This window comes from Solea senegalensis, linkage group LG6 (genome assembly GCF_019176455.1).
Source record: "Solea senegalensis isolate Sse05_10M linkage group LG6, IFAPA_SoseM_1, whole genome shotgun sequence".
Lineage (NCBI taxonomy): Eukaryota > Metazoa > Chordata > Actinopteri > Pleuronectiformes > Soleidae > Solea > Solea senegalensis.
Window position 1 is genome coordinate 8,892,414 of NC_058026.1, and position 19,838 is coordinate 8,912,251.

Here is a 19,838-nt window from a genome sequence, read left to right on the forward strand (position 1 = left end):
TGTACAGTTAACAGCAACCTGAGTCTACAGTATATAATGTTATGGTTTTGGATGGTTGATGTGTTTAGGAAAAGGTAATAGTGCTACTACAGAGAGAGTAACATTAAATATTAATAGTTTGGTGTCCAGAGAGGCAGTAGATACGCTAATTTATATCACATAACATCATTTCAATAATTGGCACTAAACAGTGTTTATGCCAGAAAGGGTCCTAAAGTTCAGTAAGGTTATACATTGTGTGTGTACATAAATCTCTTGAGCACAATTTTATTTTTTTGCCCAGTGTTTTCTTCTTCTTCTGTCTCCACACATTCTTGCTCAATAGTATTGATATAGTTCTTTTTTTAATTTCTTGTCATATTATTGAAATATCAGAGTACCCCTCCCCCTTTGGTTAGGTATTGATGCATTCCTCATCAGGGCAATGTTTGCTTTACTGATGCAGATCTCCACGGCCAACTTGCTCATCCATGTTATCAAAAAGTCATTAATACAAAAAAGATGATGTCTTGTCATTTACTGCTGGTGATCAGAATCTAAAGAGGACTTGATGGAAAGGCAGAATTGCTGTTGGATCCAGGCCCCGTCTAGGGGTTCGGATGCAGCCTGCGGGTTGCCAATCGATGATCACTGCCCAGTGATCTGAATACCACAGACTCACGGCCATTGCTTCCACTCTGCATCTTTTCCTCTGAGTAATTTGCATTTCTGTGTAGTGCTTGAGTCATCGTGCAGAAAAGTCCCTGCCAAGAAACAATTTGCTTAAAAATACTGCCGTTCAATTTTCCTGGTTAATCAGAGTTAAGACAAAGCAGCTGACAGAACTTGTGGTGGCACCAGCACCAGAACTTTTTCACACTAACGAGTCGACCACTGCCAAAGCGGTTTACACTTATGTTCCAATAAACTGGGACGATACTGGAATCATTTGTAATACTATAATGAATTCTTATAAAGGAGTAGAGGAATATGTTGTGCATTTGATATCAGTCTTATTATTGAAGGTCCTGGGGTCTGGCCGATGTGTTACAGTATTACATTAACAAACAGTCCTGTTCCATCAAAGGAAGACAGAGATACACTGAGAAGGTGGAAAGAGTGAAACTTGTGGTGGTTTTATAGACTGTGTTTGCACAGGGAGGCGAAGAACAAACATGACTGACCTCATGTTTGAGGTAGGGTCACCTGGTGTCAACAGAAGACAAGGCTTTGTGTGTCTGTGTGTCTGTGTGCAGGTTTTCATTCAGCAGCTTTCATAGCGCAACACTGTTCGCCATAATGCATGTTAAACCAGACGTGCAGTTATACCCTCATATACGATGCAGTACTCCAGAGGAAGACGCTAAACAAGTGGTGTTTTAGTTGTATTTTATTCTTAAGTATTTGCTTTCTAGATCATATTTAGTATTTTTTTGGCTAACACGTAGTAATGACATAATCAAGTAGCAAAGAAAAGCTGTGGGTTTTATTGACATCCGCCCACATCTTGATATGAACTATCTTTTGCAGTTAGTCTCCATTATATTATCCGTCATATAATCATCCATAATATCGCACATGCCCAGACAGACTTTGCCCTTCCTCCTGTGTCTCTGTGGAACTCATAAAATAGCTGAACTTTGTTGTTGTGTAAATTCTGCTGCCATACTCCCAGAAGTCAAATCATTGGTATTCCCAGGCTGTTGTCGCTGCCCAGCTCGGCTCCCTCCTCTCAGCATGTCCCACATTGCCTTCATGACATTTTAGCATATGCCTGTGTCTTCAGTCACTTCAGATGATTTCTTTTTTCTTTCTTTTTTTGGTGTGTGTGTGTGTGTGTGTGTGTGTGTGTGTGTGTTCGTGCAAAACAGAAATGGACAGATTGATATCTTTATGACCAGGTGGCTTTTGTTAAAAAGAAACCAATTTATCTTTGCAACTTAACGGATTTACCAAAGTAGATTCAGTCAACCTTTGCTGAGCCACTTAAGTATTTTGATGTGTTGGATATGTGTTGGTTTGATTGCACAGTTTTACTTGGAGTGCAGTTGTTTTTTTGGGAGAAGCTGCCCCATGTTTGCCTGGTTGCACACCAACATAGTTGTGAAGACCTGTACCTAAGCAACCCCAACACACCTTCTTCCTTGAAGTGTATATAGCATAAGCATGTGTTTTTTTTTAAACTCTCATGAACAAACATTGAAAGTTATCTCACCTTCCACCAATGTAAACAACACCTGTAACTTTAATCGGCAGCGGAAGTCTTTGCAATGCAACTGGGGAAATGTGAATTACGCTCTCATAGTGTTTGGTTTATGGCTAAAAGTTATTTGCAAGGAAAAGCTTTGTGTCAGCCGCCTGCTTACTTTGACTTTGTCTTGCATACCCCCTACTGGTTATTATGAGAAGTGCAGGTACAGATTTCAATTTAATATTATTGACAGAGGTTCAGTAAATGTATTAATGGGAACATAATAATTATGTTCACAACAAGCAAAATTGCACAAGAATCTGTTTTCCTGGACAAAATGATTACCAAAAAGACTAGGTTATTTAAGATTCGGACATTATGTAATAATAAGACAGTTGATTTGTTTCCACATTCATGCACACACACCGAAGGCAGTGAACGATGTCAGGGCTGCTTTTTGTCATTTGAATCCTGAAGCTTTGCATATTAATATGGCCAAGATATGAACTATTCAAAATGTGACCTTTACAATGCTGAGGTTAAAAGCTGAAGAGAGAGCAGAAGTTCAAAGATGTTGACTTTACACACACGGTACATGTAACATGTGTGTTTTTTCCCCTCAAATATCACATATAAGCCAGCGTAGCTCCGTCTCCTGCAGGGTAAAAATAAAGAATATCTCTTTTTTAGAAGCACACCTCCACATTTTTCACCTTTTTCATTTGCACATTCTCAGTCTACTGAAAATGATTCTGCTGATAAATCTGATGTGAAAGGGTCTTTCTACCAAAACACATGAATCATGCAGGCTTAGGGATCCCCACTCTTCATTAAACCCACAGATTAAACTATTTTCTATTTTAATTAACATTTTTAAGTGCATACAAAGGTGTGTGAATGCCTTCCTTGCTGCAGAGTATATGAGAGTGGACTCCAATGCAAATTGTTTTTCAATATTTTCTATAGATTGACTTTAAAGTTTTCTGTTGGATGACTGAGAAACCAGAGAGCTGCAGACTCAGGATCCCGTCAATGCCTTCCCACCTCAAGCTGTTTTTGTAAATGTCTTTCTTTCTTTCTTTCTTTCTTTATTTCTTTCTTTCTTTCTTTCTGTCTTTGTGTACGTATGTGCTTGTGTTTACACCAGCTCCCTCTGTCACTCATCTTCACACCTTGTTAACATTGTTCAGCACACAAATTCTCCACCACAGGAGCTGGAAATAAAAGCACTTAACAGAGGACACTGTTTACTCTTGGTCTATTACGTAGTCAGATCTTATTCTGCTGGTGTGTATACACACTAAACATGAAAAAAGGGCCATTTTAGCATGACTGGTTTTACCAGTGTCAGTCATGCAACATAATAAACATTATAAACAAGTTCATACTGTGTTTCGTATTGTATTACAACAATTACAAATCCTTTATTGAATTTATGTATCCCTCCTAATTCCATATATAGTGCATTGACAGATGCCACATGTATGTTTTATCTTGCCACAACCATATTTTTTGTTAAAAAATAAGACTTTATGTTATAAGGGTATAGATAAACTGAATGGATATGTGATGGAACAGGGTGGGTAGATCATCTCACCCGGAATATTTCCTTATTTTTTGTGTATGTGTGTGTGTATTTCATGAATTTGATAAACATAGTAGGGGTGGGGCTCAGTAAGTTCACGCTTCTTTCCCGTTCCTTTCAGACACAGAACATTTTTTTCATTCTAGTTGAGATCTCTTCATTATGATGCATTTTGATACTCTTTCTAAAGCTTAATAATGTATTATTAATTTCTTTGAATTAATCCTTTCATTCCTCGGCGTGCAGCTTAATCTCTTGTTATTGAGAATCAAGAATTTGTTTTTGTCTATTGAAAATGAACCAAAAAAAAAACGAATATCAATCAAGGGTCATTTAGCATCTTCACTATTCAGGCTGCCACTGTACTGTGACTGACAGCACCACATGGAGAGATTTCTGCGGCCCCCATGGGCTAAGGTGTAGCCCAGCGAGGCAAACATTCACCCAGTCTCTGGGGTGATACTGCAAGCAAAGTGTGCTGATAAACACATCGTACATGTGTATCACATGGCCAGGGTTGCTGATGTGTGTGTGTGTGTGTGTGTTTGTGTGTATGTTGCACTGCAGCTACAATCTGCCAGTGTTCAAGACTAATGGAGTGCTAATGTCTCTGGCGTGTCCTTGTTTACCGAGCAGCTAAATACAGGAGAAGAAAAGAGTCTCTGCCTACTTAACGGATGACACACCCTGCAATTTTGAATTACCATGCTCATAAGGATGCCTGCATTTGCTCCGTACAAAGCTCCATCTATAAACAGTCGTCATAGGCTGCGACTTGCTGTTTGATCTTGAACACCTGCAGTTTATTCTATTGATGTCGCTTGATAGAGAGCATCTGTTGTTTCCGGACCAAAGGATTTTGTATTGGAATATGAATGAAGTTCATTTAGCCGTTGCAACTATGCTGATTTAATAACCTCGTCAGTTATTGATATTCTTGTAGTATAATGTGTAGTGAATGTTGTTGTCAGACTCAGCTTTGGAAGTTTAAAGGTCCAGTGTGTAATATGTAAGGGTTTACTGGCAGATATTGAATATATTAAGTGAGTGTTTGTATCAATGGATGGATTAGTTTCTTTCTTCATGATGGCCTTAGAATTAACTTTTTTATTTCTATTTTAGGCAAGGCCTTGTTCTATAGGGAGGCCACCATGTATCTGCACCAGCCTGTATGGGCAATCAAGCCATAGCTGTGTTTCACATTTTATTGCAAAAGCTTATGTAAACAAAGAAAAACATCCTTTGTGGTCTGCAGAGGCCACAGTAGTTCCCTGAAGTGGTTGGGAAAAGGAGGGATGAGCAGAGTTACAATCTGCAGTCTGATGCCACTATTTCATACACACTGGGACCTTTAAGTGTTGCTTTTACAGACTCAAGTTTATACTAAAAATATACATACATGCAACCATACAATTATATGTACAGTATACATTTTGTCTGTTTTGTGCTGTGGTCAAAATAGTAATTTATCTGTCTTGCCTACTTGTCTCAGTGGGTGAAGGCAAAAACCTGATCCCCATGGATCCCAACGGCCTCTCCGATCCATACGTCAAGCTGAAGCTCGTGCCAGACCCCAAAAATGAGACCAAGCAGAAGACCAAAACCATCCGCTCTAACCTCAACCCCAAGTGGAACGAGACCTTTACTTTGTGAGTAAATCAGCGGCTGTTATCCACACCCTGCAGCATACTTTTGAATAGTGTGATCATTGCTTGAATAGATGAGCTGTAATGCAAGATATTTAAAAAAATTTAAATAAACAAATATGTAAATATATATACATACATATATATATATATATATATACATATATATATATATATATATATATATATATATATATATATATATATATATATATATAGTTGCTTAGATACAGGTCTTCACAACTATGTTGATGTGCAGCAAGGCATATATTCTATACCCATAATGGCATCTCCGTGTCGCACAGTAAGCTGAAACCTACAGACAAGGACCGCAGGCTGTCAGTGGAAGTGTGGGACTGGGACCGTACCACCAGGAATGACTTCATGGGAGCCCTCTCTTTCGGCGTGTCTGAGCTCATGAAGTCTCCAGTCTGTGGCTGGTAACCTTCACTTCTTTACTCTATACAGATTACCTATAGTGAAGTTTATAGTGAAATTATTTAAATTATTCATGTTCACATTTTATTGTTATTATTATTATTATTGTTATTGTTGTTGTTGTTATTATTGTTAATAATAGTAATAATAAATGTACCTTCTTTTACAGTTTAGAGTAATTTGCACTTGTGCTTATTTTAGTGCACTCCCAGCAAATCAAATGTGTTTTGTTTCAAGGATGAAAGAAAACTTGTTGGCAATTCCTCTATAAGCACTAATAGTCCCGTCCGTCACAAGACACAACAGACAACGCTAGAAACACAGGTGCAACCAATTCAGCATTAGTAAAGCTGAACTCCTTTGATTTTGAAACTCTCTACAGTAAAGCAGAGGTTGCATCGCAGCTCACTGTCACACAGCTCCCTCCCTGAGGTAAACAGGCTAAGTTTGTGATGTTGCTGCGGGTGACATTATGCTCTGTACTGGGTGATGGCCACCTGCTACAGCTGTAGTAAGTGTATCCCAGATAAGCAAGGCATATTAAATTATCATTTGATTGACAGTTGCATTTTATGTCTCCTTTGAAATGTATCGTGCTTTTTGCTCACATTAAAAGAATACATGGATACTGTTGGTTTATTATGAATTGTTGTAGAACATTTGAGTAGCAGGAAATAAAATAAATAAATATGTCTTTTTATTTTATTTTACAAAATACTCCCCTTCTTCTTCCCTCTCCTTTTCTCTCCATCTACCAGGTATAAGTTATTGTGCCAGGAGGAAGGGGAATACTACAATGTTCCCATCTCGGAGGAGGATGACGGTAATGAGGAACTGAGGCAGAAATTTGAGGTGAGGGTCAGATTTGAATCATTGTCATGTTGCTCTAATATCATGTTTGTCTGCTGTGTGTTGACTGAATTATGACCTAATGTCTTGACTAGATTGTCGGCAACATCAGTCCACATCAACACTTTTACTGGATGCCTGCCTTTCAAGCGACTGCCAGTGCAGCATGAAAATGGCACTTGTTAAGTTTTCTTGAAACAAGAAAAAAAAAACCAAGTCAAATGATTAAGTATCTTCAGCCTTAATAGGTAAATAAGTCCAAAAAATGGTGTGATTAGATAAATACACTGAATTCAAGTCCGTTACGCTAGTACATGTTTTTATTTTTTGCAGTGTATTGGTCAGACTGCCTCTCTGAGAGGCATCTATATCAGATTTTTATGTTATTTAGATCAATTAATCACTTTTCATCCAATCCACTAATAATTGGGTGTGTGCACATCTGTGCTGTTGTTCAATCCACCCTCAGATGTTCACCAGAGAGCTAGTGATTGGTCAAATGCCCTCTTCAGCTGCACAGCTGTTAAATTAAACATGACACAATGCAACAGCTGCAAGTTTCAAAGTCTTCCTCAGCCCTAGGTCACTCGGCAGTGGTGGAGTTTCATTTCTATAGTGTACAAAACGTGTGTGTGATGTCTGCATCGATGTCTGTTAGCATTTTTGTTCTCACATCAGAGAGATTTCTCTTTTTAGATTAAATCAAAGCAGCACATGGACAGGCTTTGATATGTGCACTGCCCGCTGTCTTTTGATCTACAGAGACATTTCTGTAAACTGAAAACCTGGCTCATCAATGCAGGGACAAAGATGTGTTGATAATGTATCTAATTTAATTCCCTTGGTTGGATTATTTAGGTAATTAACACAGGGCAAAAAGATTAGATAAAGACAAAAAACACTTCGTCTCATAGAAGATATCGTACCAGTCACTGTACTCTAAGCAGCAGCGGATGATGAACTTTTCTTTGAAATGTTTACCTTTCAGAGGATTTATGGAATTCTTCCTCCTCCTTTCAGTGTGTTTTTGTTTTCATCTTAATTACATGCTGGTCATCTTGATCAATATCCATAGCGTAACAATAATAGTGTTCCATAATCTGTCATAATGCCACCCGACCATACATTATTACATATCTACAAGACAGCTTTCTGAGGTGGGTGAGGAGACACTACTCCATGCTTTTGTTCTTCGTCCGTTTTGCTGCAGCAATGTCTCTGGCCTGCTGAGAGCCAATCAACGTCTTTGTGGTCCTGTGATTGTGTCTCATTTTATGCAGCTGCTCACTGTGAGCCCTGACCTCCCGATCGACTTATGACATTTCTGCTACACTGATGAAGACACACAGGAGCATAAAAGCTACTATACATTAAGGTGTTTTTACCCCTGAAAACCAACTCTTCTATGGCATTGTTGCTTGGCCAATTTAAAACTAAAATAGTGTTTTTGTTTTTTAAGCTTTTGGGTCATTGTCCAATTAACTTTATTGTGTTTATCTTTTTGGATGCTGGACAGTCATCTCTGTCCTCTTTCTCCCCTTTCCTCGTCATAAACCCCTCTGTGGTTTTCTCAGTTTTTCCCTTAGCCTCCTGTTTCCCCACTTTGTGCATGGTGAGACTTAAACTGTCCAAATGCTTCTTCATCCTGTGTCTTATTTTTCATATTTAATATAAGAATGTCTTTGTTCCTCTCTCCCCTTTTTGCCCCTGCTCTCAGGACTGCCAAATTAACTTTAATCTAAAGGTAGCCCTCTCCTCTCCCCTCCTCTCCTCTCCTCTCTCCTCCTCTCCTCTCCTCTCCTCTGTCTCATCTTGTTGTGGTGAAACGTTCCCTCACTCCTCCACATGTCCGACCACAAATTGACCACTAAATTGTGCAAAATTTGTTGGGCATTCATAAAAGGACTTTAAAGAAATGAACGATGAATCAAATCGGTGTTGTACTACAATAAAGTGTACAGTCTGTGTTTTTAAAGAACTCAAATTTCAGCACACATTATTAAGGCATATTGGTGATAAACAATATAGCCACAAAACGGAATCACTCGCTACAAAAATATCTTCTGTCATGTGGAATATGTGGTGCATTGAGTCCTTGAGGGAAGGTGACTTGTGTGTTTATTTCAACTCAGTGAGTGTGCAGCTCTTTGTCTCCACTGCTTCCTGTTCCTGATATAGTTTGTCAGTGGATGTTAGTAAAGCCTGACACTGTACTATTCACAGGTCACAGCTTTACATTTGTCTTCATTAGTGCGTGTCTTGTCTGTGATAACTGTCTGTCTGATAACATCTCGTGTGCTCAAATGTAAATTCACAGCCTGGAACTATATAGATATATGGTCTTTTATTTGTATTACTTTCATGTGAGTCCCACTTTCTTCTTTTACCTGCAAACATCACCAGGCCAGTTGTCACATTCACTCTCCTGCTGCAGCACACATGTTTAAAAGAGAAACCAAGATTGACCACTAGATGTCAGCACTGTCAACAAAATATGACAAAAAAAATATACTTCCCAGTTAGTATGTGTGTGTGTGTGTGCGTGCATGTATCTGTTACCTCTATAGGAGCTTTTTTGGCATAAAAACTCACTTTGTCCTCATGGGGACCAAAACCTGGTCCTAATGAGGCAGAACCTCATTTCCTGAATTCCTAGGCATGTCGCTGTGATGGTTAAGGTTAGGGTAAGGTGCGAGGGAATGCTTTTTGTCTATGAGTATCCTCACAAAGAGTGCGGTGTAAGAATATATGTGTTTGTGTGGATTGTCATCATCGGCTTTTATGTAGTGTGTCGGCATCTGGCTTGTGTCACCGTAATGATGTCCAAACCGATGTCATCTTTGGTGTAAATATTTTATTTTGTGTTCTATTATTTACTTTTTTTTTGCAACACTGTGACTTCCTTTATAACTGTGTCATGTGACAACACGTCTCAACCCCGTCTGACCCACGCGTCTGTGTGTATGAGCTGCACTCACAGCGGCAGCCGCTAAGTGTACAAAGTGAATCAGGACCTTTTTGGCTCCCTTCTCCCTGTGGTTTCAGGACCAAGCAGTTGTGGAAGACTCTGATCAGGTGCGTCTGAGAGGAAGGAAGTAAGGCTGGTTGCTCGCTCGGCTCGGCCAGGCTCCTTTCATTGGCTAAAGCTCACAGGTGTGCTGTGGTTGGGTGCAGTCTGCTCCGCTTTGACGTTTGCCGCCGCTCTCCCAGATTAGGAGCAGACAATTTGTAGATGCCATTAACACTAAAGCTGCTCAGCATTGGTTGTTTTATACTGTAGATACATGTCAGATGAGACTGGGTGTGAAGTGAATGTCATACAGTGATTAATGACAGTGATGTATTGGGATGTCTGTTTTGCCAACAGTTTTTTTACAAACAAGTTTTGACCATATAGTGCAATTGTTAGTGATTATTTATACTTAAATGACCCTCAGTGAGTGGTGGAGGTAAAGGGGCAGGTACAGCACTGAATTTGATCCAGGGACAGAAATAAATGTTGATGTTTAATGGAAATATTATGTTTGACTAGAGTTATTTAAACAAGGGACCTTCTTTATAGCATGTGGATGTAGGTTATGCTTATGATGTTGAGGTACAGCATGATTTTTGGTCTGTTTTTTTTGGGCTTGGCTGAGTGTGACAATGCTATGTGTTTTGTACGGAAAGACTGAAGGAGAACACAGTTGTTGCCTCTGTGGGAGATTTAGCATGACTTTGGCACGAGGGGGAAAAGATTAGAAGAGGATCTTTTTGCATCTTTTGAAATACACGTCCACGTTGGAGACAGTTGTCTGCACATGCATGCTTATGGCAATGCCACAGTTTGGCCTTCTTTCATCTTCATCTGGTAGCCATGCAGAGTTCCTCTTGTGAAAAATCAGAAGTTAGATTTGGTCTGATTTCAAAAGCATTTTTACCACATAATAATGTAAGATGTGGTTCAATTATGTAACACTTTGGCTGGCAGGTATGTGATTTTATTATTATATGGGTGAAATTGATGTTAATTACTTTTAACGTCGTTTTTTTTGGTTCGTTTTTTTTAAGTTCAATCAGAATGCATAATGAACTTGCAATAAATTACTTTTACTAGAAAATATTTCAATGATACATTTCATGGTTTTAGGTTTTCAACTAAAGTTTTATTGGGATTTTACATCATTCAAAGTGTTCCAACAGGAAAAAATGGCGTTAGCTAAGGTTATAATGCAGTTTAATGAGAATAGATTGATATTTTGTTCAGCTATTAGTCAGTAATTTAACAAGGTGACAATTGTACATAAATAATGCACCATTATTGAATTGTACCTGTTTGTACGGAGACATTGTTTTTATCACATTAGCTCCATAGTCTCATTTCACCACCTTAAGTTTGAATGTGTATGTACTGTATATGTGGCTGAGAACTGGCAAACAGAGGGTGAGTGAATGAGTGAGTGAGTGAGTGAGTGAGAAGCACATATAGAGGATAATGACTCTCATTTTAGGATTGAAATTCAAACATCTGGATGTTCGTGTTTGAGATAATCTGTGCAGAGGTTTTTTCGCCCCCAAAGAAAACTTCTTAGTTCACAGACGGTTCTGTATCCTTTCAACTTTCTGAGATAAAGTCCACATTTTAGGAATTCAGGAACAACTTTTTTTTGTCTGATCTACTTACGGTAGCTTCACATGATGTGTGTATTACTGTTAAAATGTGTTTTTCTTACACACCTCATCTTCTGTGTCCTGAGTGCAGAAAGCTAAACTAGGCCCAGGTAAAAAGGTGTTTGACGAGACGGACGATAACCGCTCCAGCAAGCTGCCATTCACCAGCCTGAGCCAAGTTAAACTGTGTGACTTCTCCTTCCTGGCTGTGCTGGGGAAAGGCAGCTTTGGCAAGGTGAGGCAGCTGAGCTGAAACCAGCATCAAATGTTAAATGTTATCACTGGTAGCAGCTTAAATGAATCGTCTAAGAAATGATCTTTTCCTTCCTCATCTCCATCAAGGTCATGCTGGCGGAGATGAAGGCCAACGAAGAGTTGTACGCAGTCAAGATCCTGAAGAAGGACGTGGTGATCCAGGATGATGATGTAGAATGTACCATGGTGGAGAAGAGAGTCCTGGCCCTGCAGGACAAGCCGCCCTTCCTCACACACCTCCACTCGTGCTTCCAGACTGTGGTAGGTCAAATGCTCCTGGACACACATCAGGACAAGTCACCTCAGTTCAGGTCAGGTCTGATTAATTCATGAAGGGGCTTTTAGCTAAACACATTACTCATAAAGAGATGTTGAGAGCAGAAGGGACATGTACGTCCAGGACAACAAAGGAAACAAATTAATCTCTAATTAGAAAACTGAGTGAGAATATGTGTGTGTGTTTGTACACTTTTGTACTGATGTATGATAACAACTTTGTGTTTTAAATTACATTCATGTTGCTGGTTTACATGCACACATTTTGTTATTCAATGTCTTTAATTTAAACAGCTGCCCAAAACAGGAGACTGGACTGTTACGGTCATATGATCTATGTCATGTCACATATAATGTCAAATGTTCAGATTAAATAAAGTGGGTCAAACTCCAGAGACATCGGGCCCTACAGAGGCCCTAAAGTTATTTTCACATACTTCATTGGACATTTTTTGTCATATTGCTTCCATTAATTTTCGTCTAAATTACTATAGCAGCTGAACTATAGCAGCTGGATAACACTGCAGACAGGCATATGAAGCAGGAAGAGGCTAATCTTTCTATTCATGTGTACACAAACACACATCCTGCCATCACAGAATAACTTTATCTCACTCAGACTTTATTTGATTTAATATCACATACTGGGGGTTGTGTAATTGGTGCCAATTTTCTTTTATCAGATGGGTCTTCATTGTGGTTTTGGTGCTTCAGACAGTTCTAGATCTACTGAATTATCTTCATGGTGATCAGTCGTTATTTCAGTAAAAACAAAAGCAAAGCCAGGCCCACAGGCAGTTTTTGAGCTCATTAACGATAAATATGTTTGTTTTTTTTCCTGCTACAGTATTGTATTGAGGTAGTAAAAATAATTAAGAGAAATAATTGATAATATAATGAAACTATGTTTTGGTTTATTATTATGTTTTTTTCTAGTACAAGACTATCAAACACAGCTGGCTGGACTGAGGTCAGGTCACACTTGCCAAGCTCTGTCAGAGACCAGCAGTGACACAGAGAATAAAGAGAATATTTCCTGACAGATGTCAGTGTTGAGTGTTTTCTTTTTCTATGCAGCGCTTTGTTGTGGCATTTTTAGGTCACCTTGTCATGAAAAGTGGAGCTGAAACAATGGATCGACTCAGACAGCAAGGCTACGGGAAACCGTAACACTGGACCACATCGCACTGCTATAGAGATTTTACAGCTAATAGAAACAGTTTTAGGGATGCATAATTATCTTCCTCCACCCTCTCCGTTCTGCACCCACTACTATCTCCTCACCCTTTGGTGTCTCTCTCTGTATGACCGCAGGATCGTCTCTACTTTGTCATGGAGTACGTGAACGGAGGAGACCTCATGTATCATATCCAACAAATTGGCAGGTTCAAGGAGCCTCAGGCAGTGTAAGACTTCCCCGTTTAAGAAAATTACTGATTTAGATATATAACCCCATGTAGCTTTACAAAGATAAAAAGGTGGATATGATAGAATAGACGCTTGAATATAGAAAATTCTTTTTTCTTTTGAATGTAGACTTGTGTTGAGAGGCTGTCAATGTGTTATTGCAGGTTCTATGCAGCAGAGATTGCTGTTGGTCTCTTCTTCCTGCACACTAAAGGAATCATCTACAGGTGAGTACTATCTAGTTGAGCATAGCACAGTGCACATGTCAAATGATTTCTATGCAACTGTATGCAACCAAGTGGCAGGAACAATTGTTCCCAATTTCCCTGCAGGGATTAACAAAGTATTCTGATTCTAATTTTGAAAGCCCAACTGATTAAAATATTAAAAAAGAAAGGTCAGAAACTTCAAGGACATTTTGTATCCATCTGTGTCCTCAGGGATCTGAAGTTGGACAATGTGATGCTGGACTCTGAGGGACACATTAAGATTGCGGACTTTGGCATGTGTAAGGAGAACATGGCAGACGGAGTGACTACACGCACCTTCTGTGGCACTCCAGACTACATAGCCCCAGAGGTGAGTGACCAAACTTGTCAAGAAGTGTGTGCATAATGTGAGTGCATGTTTTTTTTTTGTTTTTTTATATATGCACATGGTCATCTCTGTCTGGACTCAGCCTTTGTCACCCTTGTGCTTCAGATTAAGGTCACTGCCTCTGGACAAACCTTCAAACACACACACATGCATATACAAACAGACATGGTCTCTCTCTCTGTCTCTCTCACACACACACACATTCTTGTTCCTGTTTAGTGGGGACACACATGCATAGCCCCTTTACCCCAACCTTAATCATTACGACTAAATACCTAATCCTAATTCTAACCCTAACCTTAAAACCAGGTGTTAGGTATCAAAGGTCCAACCAACAATGTCCTCACAAGGTCAATGTGTCCTCACAGTTTACAGCCGCACACACTCACACACACACCCACCTAATGACATAGGCATCCTGAGTCACACAGACATCCATTTTGTCTGCTGGCAAATCCAAACTTAGCCCAAACATACAAGCTGGGCTCTCTGTAAACCCCAGTGGGTTTTCTTATCAGTGTTGGTTTTTAATTGAGCTACTTAAGACAAAACCACTTGACTTCACAACTTCACCTTGTGCCGCGTGACCCTACACATGAACTACGTGTTTTGAACATACTTGTGTTGGTTACATAGGTAAAACAAAAAAAATAATATAAAGTGAATAAATAAAGTGATAAATATTAAGTTTAAATCCTGGCTTCATTTACAGTTAGTGTGTGATGGACGGGTGTACAAGTTATACGTCTTAATTTTCCACTTTTCAAAGTTAACTCACAGTGATTAGAATACTTACCAGTAGAGCTGCAATGATTGATCAATTATGTGATTATTAATGGATTCCTAAATTATTCACCATCCATTTTGATAATCAATTAACTCAATTGTATTAAATAAAAACCATCATTATGTCAACTTTTTAAATCTAAACATTTTCTATATATTATTTCTTTGTTCCTCTGTGACAGTAAATTAATGATTTTGTTTTTTGGGCATAAGAAGTGCTCGTACAGTACAGTTAATCTTAACTGTGTGGTCTCATCTTTCAGTATCACTTCTAATAATGAAATGAAAGTGAAATCTTACTTTGTTGCCCAAGCAAGTATTTATTGCCAAATATTAAAGTGAAATATTAAAGCTGATTTATGAGCTAAAATATAAGCCAACTCCTTAAAGGAATACTTCACTGATTTGCATTTAGCTTTGTATTACTAGAATAGGGGTATTATTGAAGTATTTTTGAAAAATTGTGCTTCCCAACCTCAGTTTCAGTTTCACAGTTTTTTCCCCAAGTTTTTTTGTTACGTGGCCACCAGTGACACTTGGTTCGAGCCTTGAAACGGCAATGCTAATTCCGCACTTTTTAGACCCGCTTGTAGGGGGACAGGACCTCATTCCCAGAATGTAAACAGTGTCCGCCATCTTTGCTAACAGTTATGCTAACAGGACCAAGTGTCACAATTTTTCAAAATGACTCCCCCTATTCTAGTAATACGAAGCTATATGCAAGTCGGGGAAGTATTCCTTCAACTTTCAGTCAGTTAAGCTAAGGGTAAACTTGGAGTAAGTAAGACAACGTAAGTGATTAAAACCTCCAATATCAACCGAACATGTTACATTACATTACATTACATTACATATACAATAAGTGCATGTTTATGTTGTCTTTTAGCAGTTGTATTAGTAGTTAGCCATTCGGGATTCAACATGGCCTGAAATGAAAAAGGCATTACATTTTCAGTGTTGTGAGGGGACAGCGGAGCACTGCTGCATCCTTCGGTGCACAGTCACAATCTGGCTTATTGAATAACCCTCATCCTGTCTCAAGCTGAAAAAAACTGTGGCTAAACCATTACAGTTGTGCAACAAACTAAATATTTCAGTTTTATCCTGCTCCAGAAATGTTAAGATATTAACAAAATACACACACATATCCTTAATAGCAATCTAGTGATAGGCAAGCAAATAGCAACCAAATTACATACTGCACATTTATCATCCCCTTTCCAAGTGTGTAGGAGAACCTAGAGTTTTGTTTGAATACAGTTTCAGGTAACTTTACTTATTATAAACAGATTTATTTTATTACATTTCTGTTTCTTCTCCATGTTTGTCTTCTGTCTAAATCCCAAACACTGAATCTTTTTTTTTAATTAAAGCTTAAATCTAAGCTCTGGGAAAATGCCAGCACCTTATGGCTCTGCTGGTGGTTTTTGTATTCATGATTTGATGGTTTTTTTTGTGTGTGTTTTATGCTTACAACCAAATATAGTAACAGGGAAAGTCTGGTGCAGCATCTTTTTCAGTTCATTCTCTGTGAATTGATTTATTTTGTCCATCTCTTTAAGCATTATTAGTAAGTGGACTGATACGTAATGGTGGACTGCTTTATCGATTCTCTCTGAAACACTCTCTCACCGACTGGAAAGATAATTCCGCTTCATGGATGCAGCGTGAACATGCTGTGCCCTTTGAGAGTCAGAGTGACACTAATGCATCAGCCAAGGATGACACAGCAGGAAGCAGAGCACAGCAGCTTCTGTTTTCATAGACAAGAAGACACACATTTCATGTCACACTCTTAAAGCTGATGACTGACCCACAGTCACATGCACAATGCATCACAATGACACTTACACAGATGAATATCCAACTTTAAAAAGAACCATAGTGTGCCATAGTGTGCTATACAGAAGAATAAATACAGGACACGGTAAAAACAAGCTCACACGAAGCAATACAATAATTAATGTACAAGCAAATAAGATAAGTTAAATGATATTAAACATGGGCAAAAAATATCTACAATACTATATATGTTTTTATAAATACACACACGTACCCAAAAAACGCTCCCAAATGCAGGCTGAAGTTTAAAATGGGTTCACGGTGGTGACATTTTCAGAGATAACTCTCCTCAAATTGCATTTGACAGAAGGATCAAGTGTTTTGCAAGCTGAATTTATTTTCACAGGTTAGCTACATATGCCGCCTGGATGTTTTGTATTTGCTAAAAAAAAAAAAAAAAGCTGTGAGTGTGGGGGTGGAGTGGCTCAGAGGTTAAGACCGGTACCCTATGTGCGAAAAACATCATGGTCGCAATGGTCGCAAGTTCGATTCCACCCCTCGCCGATTGTACTCAATTCCATTGTAAGTCGCTTTGGATAAAAGCGTCTGCTAAATGACATGTAATGTAATGTAATGTAATGTAAAACAGAAAAGGTAGCATATACTGTTCTTTTGCCTTTTTCTTGACGCCACAATGAGGGTACTAATCATTTGATGTCAGTCCACTCTTCTTCGTTCTTCTTTGGAACGCAGTTGATTTGTCTGTTCGTCCTTAAATCCTTCATTACACATTTGCAGAATTAATCTCAAAAGCAAATTGATTAAATCATTCTGATGAGAAATGACAACTTACCTTCTCACAAGGAAATCAGTCATCTAATTATCACTTGTCTAAACATGCATCAATCAGGTGTTTGATTGTCTGGGAAGAGTTGTAGAAGAGGCTTTATTCCAGCCTGTATTTTATACTCAGTGTTTCTAGCCTTTGAGCCAACGAGGTGTTCTTCAATCCTGAGTTCTTTTAAAGTCTTTAATAAGACAAACATATGTCCAGTGTTTTGTTCCTACTCCTGCCAAATTAACTATCCATTTCCAGCAAAAACAAAAGCATTTCATAAATATGTCACGTTTATGAATGGCAGACACATGATAACCCAAATCAGGAAGTCCTGATCAGAAACTACTGTCTAAATGAACACCAACTGGAATGAGGATTAGCTTAAACCATCCCTCTGATTTCTTCCTGAATAGGCAGCATTGGAGCATAGTATCTGGATTGGTGTGTTTACATTAGTCATTTGTGTGTCAGGCTTTTATCTTTTTTTATTATTTGTGCCCATGTAAATATAGCTACTGAGGTCACATCTGCAACATAGCTGCTGTGTTTGTTTTTAATCTCAGTTTGGTTGATAAATAAGAAATACTTTGAGTGGGTCTCCTAGATTTCATCACACATGAATGCATGAGTTCCTGCTGCACACACACACACGCAGACACACACACACGCAGACATACAGTTGTGGCTGTGTTTACTGTGACCTATATAGCCAGTCATTTGTAGCTCCTGTCTGTTAGGAATACTCACAAGCTAATGTGAATTTACACTTCAATGACTTAAACACAAGGACAAAGAGATGGGGAGGAACACAGACACACATACACACACAAGCAGACAGGAAAAGTGGAGGTAAAGAGGTATTAGGGAGTGAAGTGAAGAGCAGTAGGGGCCACACGGTGAGTGTAGTGGTTAGAGCTGTTGCCTTTGCGGCAAAAGGTCGTAATGAGGGCTTTCTTACATGGAGTTTTCCCCATGTGTGAGGGTTTCCTCCCACAGTCCTAAAACATGCAGAGGTTAAGTGGAAACTCTAAATGGACTGTGGGTGTGAATGGTCGTCTGTCTCTATGTGGCCCTGTGATGGACTGGGGGTCCTGTCCAGGGTGTACCCCGCCTTTCGCCCTATGTCAGCTGGGATTAGATGGATAAATATATATAAATGTATAAATCTAATCCCATCTGACATAGGGCGACAGGTTGCCAGTCCATCGCAGGGCCAACATACAAACAAGATCAGCTAAGATAAGATGTTCTTTTACGAGTGTCAAATGAATTAGTATAAATTGTTTTTATTTATTACTGCTATTTATTTAAGTGTGAGCAACTGCTGTTGTTGTTGGTAGTCTTTCAAAAAGTTTGAAGACCCAGGAATAGCACCTTTGAGTGATTATGGCCTTGACATCTGGCTACATGCTTTTGCAGCTCCATTTTTAATCTCTTCACCAATTACCGAGCACCCAAACCAATGTTTTTAGATTAGCGCTATTAGTAGTCTCACAAAAAATCACCTCATCTGCTATCAGAAAGTGAGTGAGAAGTGAGAAAAAGCCAAGGAGGAAAAAAGGAAGTGAAAAAGAGAAAGTGAGAAGGAGGCAGCAAGTGAGGAGGAGAGAACAGCGTTACTGAACGCGGTATATTTCAGGCAGCCATGCAAATGATCTTTCTGTTATACTATCTGTACATTCATTTTAATTATAAAGTTTGCTTTACACTGTCAAATATTCAATATATTCTTCCATTGTCGATTTGCATCTGAAATATACAGTACATACATTATTATTATTATTATTATTATTATTATTATTATCATAATACATATGATATAACTGTAGACAAATGTAACATGTTAATATATATATAATATGTATTTCTCTGTGATTCATCCAAAATACAGTATAAACATCAAAATATATAGTTTGTGACTCACAGCAGTCGTTAAACCCTTTGCCGCTGTCAGCTCTTACAAGTAAAAAAGGTGTTGTTCGTCTACTTTGCTACGTGTACTGGAGGATGTTCACATAAACCCCAATGCTGCTCATTAATGTCATTAGTGAATGAAACCAACCACAGCCTATAGTACCAAGAAATGCTCTCACAAACAGACCACTAAAGCACGGCTTGATGCACACTGTGTCTGCTCCGCAGCACACACTTTCCCCGAAGGGATGTGATATTAACAGCAGGGCAGATATTCATGTAGCACCCTGTAACTGTGTTGGTCATAAGGGCAGAATTGTGCATTTTTTTTCCATCAGAGGATTTTTTTCTATGTTTCCATATGGAAGATGAGGGTCATGTGGTGTTGTCTTTGCGTTAGCATCTGTGTGTTTGTTTGTTTGTGTGTGTGCATGAGGAAAGTACCCTTAAATAGCTAGCAGTCTGATCCAGAACTGTCATGTAGCATTAGGTCTAACTGGAAGAGAGATGTCTGCAGAAAGGCTCATGTACACGCACACACATATGTACACGGACTATTGAAGCCACTAGTAAAGGTATATAAACTCACACACAAATGCTCATACCAGCGCAGACCATATATTTTTGTCTTACACACACACACGT

At 38.9% G+C, this 19,838-nt stretch overlaps 1 protein-coding gene across 1 annotated transcript in view; it reads left to right on the forward strand.

Annotated features, from left to right (window-relative positions):
- LOC122771238 (protein kinase C alpha type-like) overlaps positions 1-19,838 on the forward strand; it is a 113,975-nt gene that overhangs the window by 73,040 nt on the left and 21,097 nt on the right. Inside the window, exons 6-13 of the mRNA XM_044028677.1 lie at positions 5,248-5,404; positions 5,707-5,841; positions 6,598-6,691; positions 11,430-11,573; positions 11,681-11,854; positions 13,184-13,275; positions 13,441-13,503; positions 13,717-13,855. Of these exons, the coding sequence (XP_043884612.1) occupies positions 5,248-5,404; positions 5,707-5,841; positions 6,598-6,691; positions 11,430-11,573; positions 11,681-11,854; positions 13,184-13,275; positions 13,441-13,503; positions 13,717-13,855 (998 nt within the window). The remainder of the gene's footprint in view (positions 1-5,247; positions 5,405-5,706; positions 5,842-6,597; positions 6,692-11,429; positions 11,574-11,680; positions 11,855-13,183; positions 13,276-13,440; positions 13,504-13,716; positions 13,856-19,838) is intronic.